General features: G+C 54.1%; 1 protein-coding gene and 1 long non-coding RNA gene across 6 annotated transcripts in view; one reads left to right on the top strand and one right to left on the bottom strand.

Annotated features, from left to right (window-relative positions):
* LOC107183953 overlaps positions 1–887 on the bottom strand; it is a 20,984-nt gene extending 20,097 nt beyond the window's left edge. Inside the window, exon 1 of the long non-coding RNA XR_001514771.1 lies at positions 558–887. This is a non-coding gene — a long non-coding RNA (uncharacterized LOC107183953). The remainder of the gene's footprint in view (positions 1–557) is intronic.
* The window catches only part of PPM1F (protein phosphatase, Mg2+/Mn2+ dependent 1F), a 28,688-nt gene extending 22,214 nt beyond the window's left edge, over positions 1–6,474 (top strand). For all 5 annotated transcript variants that reach the window (XM_006768866.2, XM_015567318.1, XM_015567319.1 and 2 more), the window contains 2 exons: positions 1,008–1,101; positions 2,359–6,474. In XM_006768866.2, the coding sequence (XP_006768929.2) occupies positions 1,008–1,101; positions 2,359–2,738 (474 nt within the window). In that variant the 3' untranslated portion in view covers positions 2,739–6,474. The remainder of the gene's footprint in view (positions 1–1,007; positions 1,102–2,358) is intronic.
* The last annotated feature ends 4,375 nt before the right edge of the window (positions 6,475–10,849 follow it).

The following is a 10,849-nucleotide window of genomic DNA, read 5'->3' as shown; positions in this document are numbered from 1 at the left end:
CCCAGAGAGGTTAAGTAACTTGCCCAAAGCACACAGCCAGGAAAGGGCAGGTATTCTCTGTCACTCCGGGGCCTCCAGTGCCTGCTCTCCGGTGGACCTCCCACCCCAAGACAAGCAGCCCGATGACATGTGACCCAAGTTCGGTCTAGATACAAACCTATGCTTGAGGTCCCGGTTCTGCACCCGCCGGCTGCACCCACGTAAGCTCGGAGTTGAGCACCTCCTCTGAGGCCCGCTGGGCGCTTTTGCAGGCAGCCTTTCCCAAACACTGCCCGAGCTCAGCAGAGTGGAGCATGGCGACGAGCAAGGACAGATGTCCATGCTTGGGCCTGGCTCCACCCCTTCCAAGCCTCAGGCTCATCCAACAGCAGACACTGTTGTTACTGCCTCCAGGCAATAGGCTCAGGTCTGAAAACCTTCCAGGGGAATTTATGGAACCAAAGAAGTTTCAGGACTCGTGGCTGGACTGGGCCTCTGTCCTGTCCTCTTTGGCCTGGAGCACCGCGGTCCTTTGGGGAGCCGGACAGGGTCTGTGGGTGGAGGAGAAGGATGAGGACCCAGGGCCTGGTTCAGGTGTCATCCAGCCCTGCCAAATGGCCGCCTGTCACACGCGCTCGGTGTCCTCGCAGCAGCTTACAGAGAAGGGACAGTGTCCTGCCTGCAAAGTGAGACGCCGCAGGGCCTGCCGCCTGACCCTGGGCTCGCGCTCTCTGTTGCCTCGTGAGCATCTCCCGGGCCCCGAAACGCTGCTCAGGGACAGGCTGTTGGTCGGTGGCTGTGAGTGGCCGGTCGGTATTCGCACCATAACCTAGTTAGCCTTTCCTGCACCTGGAGGACGATGGAGTTCTTTGTAATCTCTCACTGTGTTATAATGCCTCATTTGGGCATCTTTCAAGAGCTGTGGCTCCCAGCGCTGCCTTAGAAACCAGCGCCCCTCCTCCTGGCTGGCAGTGCCGGGTGCCCGGCCCGTGGGAGGCCGAGGCCCCCACTCTGGCTGTCTTCCGCAGGACGAGAAGGAGCGCATCGAAGCGCTGGGTGGCTTCGTGTCTTACATGGACTGCTGGAGAGTCAACGGGACCCTGGCCGTGTCCAGAGCCATCGGTAAGGAGGCGAGGGGCGAGAGAAAGGCCGCCCAGGGCTAGGCCTCTGGGCCCAGCTGTTGGGGCGGCAGTGTCATGTGCTGGAAAGGTGCCTGCCGTTGATAAGGCTGTGCTGTCGATCAGATTGAAGGGAGATGGGAAAGTCGCTGTCAGACATCTTGCCCAGAGAACTGCGGTTCGAGTTACGTGTCATTATCTCTTTGTTAAAACACTTCCTCGGAAAAACCTAGGCCCTGCTCCCCTTGGTTAGCTGGGAGATAAGTTTTAAATGTTCCATAAGTGAGTTACCCATCCCCCGATTCATGCTGATGATTCTTTTAAAATCAGAAGCACAAGCTTCCCCCACCCACCTCATTCTATTTTCTCAGCAGCCTGTCGCTGCCAGGCCGCACGCTGGGGCTCGACAGCCATGTCTCTTCTTCAGATTCTTAGGCGTCGCCTCCTTCCTGCTAAGCCCTGTGATGGGACCTCTGTCCCTCCAGCCTCCTGAAACGTCCCCCTCTTGCCAAACGTGTTGCCTTCTTTATCGCCCTTCTCCTTGTGGCTTCTGCCCTTGCGTCTCTGGACATACCAGGGCAGGGAGGTGGGGCAGGCCTCCCTTGCAAGGAGAGGGGAGCCCTGGGAAGCTGGGCATAAGGGACGACGGGGTTTAGTTCACGCTCCTTGGGCAAGTGACTGTCAGGCCAAGAGCAGAAGGAGGGGCGGCAGGAAGCTCTGAGGGGGCTGGGTGAGGTGTGAGCTGTCCAAACCAGGAGGGGAGGGGAGGGGAGGGGTGGGGTGTGGAGCTGCATTTTGAAGGTAAAGCCAGTAGGACCTGCTAACAGCTTAGATGTGGGGTGTGAGACTCAGAGGGAACCCTCAGATTCTGGTGCTGTCTTCCAAGCTGAGGAGACTGGAGGAGCAGGTGTGGGGGAGGAGGAGCGAGCTCAGTTGAGAGCCTGTCCGGTGTCTGAGGGGAGCTGTCGGGAGCTCAGGAGGGCCAGGGCCATAGCCCAGGCGATGTCCTGGGCCGCCCCCTCTGGGCCCCGCTGCCTGGGGAGTGAGAGTGAGAAAGCTGTGTGTTGGAGCTGAACTCTGGCCCTGCTGGGTTCTGGTTCTTCCCCGAGGAACACCAGAATAAACCTGTTACATCCCCTCCATAGGACGTGGTCTTTTCACCCCGTGTCCTTGCCTGTGAGCGTGGGGTAGCCATAGCGGCCAGGCCTGGCAAGATGGACAGCCAGCCCTCTGACTCCAGGCACTTCTCTCCCATGCCCAGGGGATGTCTTCCAGAAGCCCTACGTGTCTGGAGAGGCAGACGTGGCCTCCCGGGAGCTGACGGGCTCGGAGGACTACCTGCTGCTGGCCTGTGATGGCTTTTTTGACGTCGTCTCCCACCAGGAGGTGGCCGGCCTTGTGCAAAGCCACCTGGCCAGGCAGCGGGGCAGCGAGCTGCACGTCGCCGAGGAGCTGGTGGCCGCAGCCAGGGAGCGGGGCTCCCGTGACAACATCACGGTCATGGTGGTCTTCCTCAGGGATCCCCAAGACCTGCTGGAGGGGTGGGCCCAGGGGGCCGGGGAATCCCAGGCCGACAGGAGAAGCCAGGACTTGCCCTCTGCCCTCTCAGAGCCGGAGAACAACACGCCATGGAGAAGCTAGGAGGCCCAGGGCCCTGGGGTCCCCACCCTCTGACCCTACGACCCTTCCCCTCAGGTGCCTAAAGACCCAATAGGCAGGGGTGGGCAGGCGGCACCACCCAAGCAGTGCTTTTCCCTGGGATCCCTGAGCCCCTGTGCTGCTTGCATCAGTCCCTCCTGGTGCCTCTGGCACTGCATGGGGCATGGGTATCACACCTTGCTCATGACAGGCAGTGGGACAGAGGAAGCCTTGCCAGAGAGATGACGACCTGGGAACTGGACTGGCTCTTGATCCCCAGGAGGTGGGGGTGGAACCAGAGGCCGAAGTCACTGGCTGCAGCCAGACCAAAGACACCGGCATGTGTGCGGGGCAGTGGCGCGCTGCGGGGGGCTCTTGGGCAGACTCAGAGCCGTGGGTCTTTGCAAACACGTCCTGGGCGCCCAGCGCAGGTTTTTTTCTCCATTCCTCATAGGCCACAGCTGGGAGGGCTCGCGTCGGCAGACATACCTGGCTGGGCTCAGCTGGCCGAGCTCGCTTCCCAAACGGGAGAGGATCTAGGATTGCAGCTTCAGTGGTCGCCCGCCTGCGCCAAAGCAGCCGGGACATGTGTGACCCTGGCCTCACTGGTCCCTCTCGTCCCCCGAAGGGGCAGGGGGAGCTCAGAGATGCTGCACTCGTCTTTTGTGTTGTTGTTGTTTTCCAGGGAAAGTCTAATTCTGAAGCAGTATTTCCGGTTTTGTCTTTGTTCTGTCAGTGCCAAAGTGACCTGTTGTGTCAAATAACTTAAGCAGAGCTTAGCATTTATTTTAATCCTTAGAAACTTACGTATTGGTTGTTGTTGGTTTTTTAGGGGAACCTTCTTTTGCAGTATTACTGAATTTTTTTCTTAAATCAAGATTGAAATAAAAACCATTCCAGGTAGTGTTAATAAGCCATTCAAGTGCCTTCAACAGCTTTAGGGAAGGCTAGATCTGCCGGGCCGATGATGAGTTCCAATAGGCATGGTTAAGTTTCCTCAAGAGCAGGATTTATTTTGTTACGGCGGGTGGTTTAGGCTAGAATCCTCCCTGCAGAGTTCTTTCTGCCTCTCTGAGATGTGCCGCCGACAGTCAGCAAGGTGGTTGCTAAGAGCATGGGCTGTTCCGCGGGGCCCGGGCCAGACTCAGGGCCCCGGGAACCTGATTCCCACCTTCCTTGGCCCTGCCACTTGGTATCTGGCTGGACCCTAAGCTGGGGGCCCGAGCTCTGTGAGCAGGCACGTCCTTGCTGCTGTTTGGAATGTTCCAGAATGTCTCGTGTTGGTAGTTGGATGGATTTCATTCGGTAACACATTCTTGGAGGCTCTGGCAAGTCTGTGGGTCTGTTTGGAGGCAGCAGGGATGTGGCTGGGAGTCTGTCCCACCCGCCCGACTGATGCCCCTCTTCCTGCCAATAGCTGGCAACCTCTGCTCCCTTGACTGCCTGTGAGAGAGCTCGCCCGGGTCCCCGACTGCCCTGGGAAGGTGAAGCTCAGGTGACTTCGTTTGCTCACATCAAGTGGGCACTACAACTGCTGTGTGGATTGAAGGTGGCAGGGCTGGGAGAGGGCTCCAGGCAGAGGTCAGGCAAGGGGGAGATGGGTGTCTGGTGGGAGGACCTGGGCTTGCCGGGGTGGGCAGGGCTGCTGCAGGCAGAGGCTGGCAAGTCTGGGTGGGGGGGGCAGTGAGTTGCTTAACTGAGGCTTCAACAGAAGGTTGCCCAGGAGCTGGGGCAGTGGGAGGAAGCTTGGTGCCAGGTCCCCAAAGCGAGGAGTCCTGTAGAGGCCTTCCCAGTCCACCCACAGCTGCAGAGCCCCAGGAAGATCTGCCTGGGGAGCCCCCTGACCCCAGGGGCATTGAGGGGAGTCCCGGGGAAGTGGCGGGGATGACGAGAGGATGTTTTAGGGAAGGAGCCCGGGGGGCCACCCGCAGGTTCTGAACTTATCCCACCCCCGCAGCAGGATGAGGACGCGGAGGCCGTGCAGTCAGTGCCTTGCTCAGGGCCTCGTGGTAAAAAGCATCTTAAACATGGTCACTGCAATTCAGAGAATGTTTGGCAGCCAGCATGCCCATGTGTTACCCCATTTAACTTGAAGGCCCGCTGCCTTCTGGGGGCCAGAAGCCTCCTCGTCAGCCCCTCCCAGCACAAGGCTGGCAGCAGGCTGGATGTGACCCCACCCTCCACTACCAGCCTGGCATCCTGAGGGCATGACCTTAATGGAGGGAGGGAGGGAGCAATGGGCTTGTTTTTCTCTCCTTTGCTCATCGTACTCCGTTGATTGCTGCCAGGAGACGAGCTTGAGAGCGTGGAGTCTGGATTCCCCCCGTTGGTGGCCTGAGCTGTGCCCCGATCCGAGGCTCCCCCAGGACATTTCTCCAGGCTCGTCCTGACACCTCTCCAACCCCAAGCCCGGCTGCTGGAGTCAGCCCCTCACCCCCAGCAGAGGCCCTGAGCAAAGCATTGCTGTCTGGTGTGGCTGTCAGCCCAGGGAGTTCTCATTATCCCGCTGCTCGGGGACTGGCCTGTGCAAGCGCCTGGGCACAGAGCAGGTCTTTTCCATCTGGACTGGGCTGCATTGGAGCCACTGGGCATCTTCAACCACCGGGCATCCTTGGCCCACTTCCTCTTCAGGACACAGTCTGAGGGCCCCTGGCTGAGACACTAGTCTGAAAACCTTGGTCCCCTTCTCAAGTCCCAGCTTTGCCACTACCTTATTGTGCAAGCTGAGTAAGTCGTTGCATTTCCCTGGGCCTCAGTTTCCCCTTTGTAGGGCACAGGGTTGCTCGGAGTCTGCAGCAGCTCCAGGAATTCTGGAGGTGCAGGGGGTACTTGGGGGAACCCAGCACATCCTGGGGAGATGCTGCCAGTGCTGAGGGCCCTTCCCCCACCGCCAGCAGGAGGGGGTGAATAGGTTTTACTAGTGTCTATTCTTAAAATTAAGTGGGTTGGAAAAGAATTGAGCTACTGATGCCAGCGCCTTATAAGGAATACAAAAGCTGGAGAATTGCAGCCTTGCTTTTACAGGTAGAGCTGATCCGGAGCCAGCAGGGGTGGGAGAGGCAGGCAGCGGAGGGGGAGGGCCTGGGAAAGGGCAGCACAGCTGGGCTCCCAGGGCGGCTGGTCCAACTCCCAACCCTGAGGTGGTTGCATAGCCTCCCTGGCCCAGCCTGAGCTCAGCATCCAGGGCCAGGAAGTGGGTGTGTTTTAGGGAGAGAGCAACAGGGCGCTCACTGAGGTCCTGGGTCAGCTTTTGGCCATAGCCCTGTCTCCCGTCCTGTCCTCCCTGGCCCACACGTAGTCCCTGGCCTTGCCCCTTCCCCGCCTACCTCAGCAGTATTCCCAGGGCCAGGGGCACAGTTCTGACAGCTCCTAGGCCTGGCTCCCGTGTCAGCTAAACGGAAACTAGGTGGGTTTGTGCAAAATGAGCCATTTGGTTTGATTCTGCCTGTAGCCCAAAGGGGCAGATGCCTGGGGGCCTTTTCCAAGGCTCCACAACTTTGCCAAATTCGCCGAGCTTTGCCATTCACGTACTGTGCCAGCCTTGCCAAGGATGTATCTGTGCACATTTCAGTGAGGTTCTGTGGGGGGGAGGGGAAGGGTTAGGAGGGGGCGCGGTTCTAAGACAGGATGTCTGTTTGCCCTGACCTGACTATAGGGACAAGTGCCAGGTGGGAGGCCAGAAAGGCAGTCCCCTCCCAGGGCTGTTGTGCTCAAGTGTCAATAAACCATGAGTCTGAAACCCGTGTCGAGTCCTGAATTCTGCCTTCTCTCGCCTCCGGATTCCTGGTTCCCCTGGGTGTCCAGGGTGTTTGGAAGCTCCTGGGGTGAATGGGGACCATAGACAAATCTCCTCGGAAGGGGAGCAGTTGAATTCTGGAGGGAGCCCTGCCTCCCCAGCTAGCTATTCTGCCCAGCCTGGTTCGCATCCCGGGGCTCCCAGCCCACCCCCGCCCCCAGCAGCAGGAAGTCACATTCACTGTGGGCACGGGCAGGGGTGGCAGGGGAGAGGCCAGGCCTCTGGGAGCCGGCAGGAGTCCTTGGTGTCCCTGGGCACTGAGGATGGAGACCCTGCCTGCACAACACTCACCCAGGAGAGAGCGGGTCCATGGCCCAATGGGAAGTTCTTCCTTGAGCTCCTGGCTGAATTCAGACCCCGAGGGAACTTGGACAGCATCCAAAATACTCCACACAGAAGCTCCCGAGCCAGGGCCCCGGATGCTGCCTGAACTTCTCCCCCAAACATAGGGTGGGGTGGCCTGGGCTTTCAGGTTGGTTGGGGCCAGCTAGCCGGTGGGGTTGCTGTGTCGCTCCCTCCCTCTCCTTGCCCGTGGGACCCTCTTGCCCACTTTCAGGTCTGGTTAGCCTCATTTCTCATAGTCCTTCCCAAATCACCCCTGAGGGCTTTTAGCACCCCCTCCTGCTCCAGACAGCCTGGGCATCAGTCTTCCACCCTCCAGGCCACACTGCCAGGGAGGCAGCATGATCTCTTCATCCTATCATTTGGAGGGAGGGGGAGCTGGGGCTTCCAACTAGACATGCCCCTCCCCCAGCCCCACCTACTCACCCATCTGCCTTCTGCCTCCCTCGCCCCCTCTGCCTCCTTCTAAGCTCCCGCAGAATCTGCCAGGCAGATCCTTGGTCTTAAGTATATGCTGTCTTGATTGTTCTCTAATGAGTCGTCTCATGTGTCTGAACCTCATCACTAGAGCCAGATGGTGGTTCCGCGCACACCCCCCCGCCCTCCGCCACAGAGCTTGGAGCCCAGAAGAGCATTCTCTCTGAAGCCACTGGATGGGGGCAGGGGGAAGCCTGAAGGACTGGGCACACTGTGTAAGCAGGGACGGAGTGACCCCTGGGGGGCCAGGACATCAGCCGGGTTCTCTGCCAGCAAGGAGACAAGTCTGCACCAGAGGTCAAGACTGAACTGGGGTCTGCCAGGCACAGCACAGGGGCCCCTTGGGGTGCCACTGCCCACCACAGGCAGGCCCCTCCTTAGGCCACTGTCTTAGTCATTCTGGCTACGGCAGGGGAGACGTCCTCCTCCTGTTTTACCTCCTTCCTCTTCTCCTCTTCCCTGCCCCCTACCTCCTTCCTTAAATTATAAAAGCAATACGACAACATGACAAAACTGGGAAAAGAGAGAAAATGAAGATTTGGTTTTGAGTATGGAACAAAATAACAAAATAGGCAAGGTAAGTGTTTAGCAATATCGTTTAAAAATAAAACTTCTTGAAATGAAAGGCACCTTTTGCCCAGAGCAACTAAAACAATGTATAGTCGGTGGAGAGGAGACAGAGTAAATATAAGAGCTATGTATTTCAGAGTCAGAACTGTATGGATGTGTTTCATTGGCTGCAATCTGGTACGTTTAATGTCTGTGGCATCATGTTTGAGAATCAAAGCCTCCCTTCACGAAGCTGGTTCTCAGCGGCCTTTCCTGGCCTGCAGGCTCAGCCATGCTGACAGGCGCAGGCTGCCCACTCCTGCCTCAGGCCATCCGTTTCTGATCCCCACAATACAGCACACCTGGGCTGGGTCTTCCATTGTTAAAATATGAAGTATTTGACATAAATACATTGAGCATCAATGTCAGAGATCAGACATGAAGCATAATAATTACAGACCCACCAGCCAACTCAAAATATCGTCTTACCAACAGTGTTCGCCTTTGAGAGCCCACCGTCTGCATCATCTTGAGAGATGACTTCTTTATAGATTTACCACATACGTATATCTCCCTATACATTTTGCATGTCTTTTTTAAAATTTTATTTTGTATTGGTTTCAGGTGTATGCATAGTGGTTAGACCAGGGGCGGGCAAACTTTTTGACTCGAGGGCCACAATGGGTTCTTAAACTGGACCGGAGGGCCGGAACAAAAGCATGGATGGAGTGTTTGTGTGAACTAATATAAATTCAAAGTAAACATCATTACATAAAAGGGTACGGTCTTTTTTTTTTTTTTCAATAGTTTTATTCATTTCAAACGGGCCGGATCCGGCCCGCAGGCCGTAGTTTGCTCCCGGCTGGGTTAGACAATCATATACCTTGGTATTCCCAGAATCCGAACTGATGCCATACATAGTTATTGCAGTATTATTGACTATATTCTCTGTGCTTTACCTAATCCCCATGACTGTTCTGTAACTACCAATTTGTACTTCTTAATCCCTTCACTCTTTCACCCAGTCCTCCAAACCCTCCTCCCCTCTGGCAACGACCAGTTTGCTCTCTATGAGTCTGTTGCAATTTTGTTCTTTTTGTTGTTTACATTCCACAATATAAGTGAGATCATATGGTATTTTTCTTCCTCTGACTGACTTATTTCACTTAGCATAATACCCTCTAGGACTAGGTCCATCATGCTGTTACAAATGGTAAGATTTCATTCTTTTTTTTATGGCCAAGTAATATTCCATTGTATATATGTACCACCACTTTTTTTATCCACTTGTCTAGTGATAGGCACTGGGTTGCTTCTGTATCTTGGCTATTGTAAATAATGCTCGTTTTGCTTATCTTTTTATGAAAAGTAGGAAAATAATGAAAATAAAAAAACATGAAAAGACTTAAAAAATTTTGCTGTATGTGTTCTATATCATGTTTTTCATCACTCAGTGTTCTGTTTCTCAGCTTCATCTGTGCTGTGTGGGTTTCTGGCTTTTTGCAGAAACAGCTGCTATGAACATTTTCAACAGGTCTCCCAACACCCATAATCAAGAATTTCTAGCCGAAACCGGTTTGGCTCAGTGGGTAGAGCGTCAGCCTGCGGACTGAAAGGTCCCAGGTTCGATTCCGGTCAAGGGCATGTACCTGGGTTGCGGGCACATCCCTGGTGGGGGATGTGCAGGAGGCGGCTGATCGATGTTTCTCTCTCATCGATGTTTCTGACTATCTCTCTCCCTTCCTCTCTGTAAAAAATCAATAAAATATATTTTTTTAAAAAAAGAATTTCTTGGGCATACCAAGGAGTGAAACTGCTGGGACAGACTGGCCATGGAATTTACAAGGCCAAGAGCAAATCAAAACACAGGCCCCTTGCCTGGCCACTGTGGCTCAGTGGTTGAGCATCAACCTATGAACCAGGAGGTCACGGTTCAATTCCCAATCAGGGCACATGCCCGGGTTGCAGGCTCAACCTCTAGTAGGGGGCGTGCAGGAGGCAGCCGATCAATGATTCTTTCATCATTGATGTTTCTACCCTCTCCCTCTCCCTTCCTCTCTCTGCAACCAATAAAAACATATTTTTTAAAAAATATATTAGACCTAAATCTCCCATGCAGAAAAATTCCCAATAATTTCTGTAGAAATACTCTCAAGGAGGTGAAGCATAACTCCCCACTCCTTAAGAATGAGTATTGCATAGTGACTTCCTCCCAAAGAGTACAGTATGGAAAGTGGGGGGGACAGAGGAAACCCCCTACAGGGGAGAAATCTGACAGACACTACCTCAGCCAGATGATCAAGATCAACATCAACAGTGATGTCACATTAATAGTAAGTAGCCTGGTCCTAGCCAGTTTGGCTCAGTGGATAGAGCGTCGGCCTGTGGTCTGAAGTGTCCTGGGTTCAATACCAGTCAAGGGCACATGCCCAGGTTGTGGACTCAATCCCCAGTAGGGGGTGTGCAGGAGGCAGCCTATCAATGATTTTCATCATTGATGTTTCTATCTTTCTCCCTTCCTCTCTGAAATCAATAAAAATATATTAAACAAACAAACAAATATGTGTTACTGGCATAAAGACAGACATAAAAACCAATGGAACAAAATAGAGAGCCCATAAAAAAATTCTCACATATATGTCAAATGATTTTTTACAGGGGTGCCAAGATATAAAGAACATTTTCCAAATGTTGTTGGGAAAACTGGATATCCATTTATAAAAGAATGAAGTTGCACCTTACCTTACTCCAAATACAGGAGTGAATTTTACATGGGTAAAAGAAACATAAGTGCTAAAACTATAAAAATCTTAGAAGAAAACAGGGCAAAATCATCATGAGGTTGCATACAGCAATGATTTCCTGTTTATGATGCCCTAATCACAGAGAACAAAAGAAAAAATAGATAAATTGGACTACATAAAAATTAAAATCTGTGCAAAGAATAAAA

This window comes from Myotis davidii, unplaced genomic scaffold, assembly GCF_000327345.1.
Source record: "Myotis davidii unplaced genomic scaffold, ASM32734v1 scaffold223, whole genome shotgun sequence".
Taxonomy (NCBI): domain Eukaryota; kingdom Metazoa; phylum Chordata; class Mammalia; order Chiroptera; family Vespertilionidae; genus Myotis; species Myotis davidii.
This window is presented reverse-complemented; position numbering and strand designations above follow the sequence as displayed.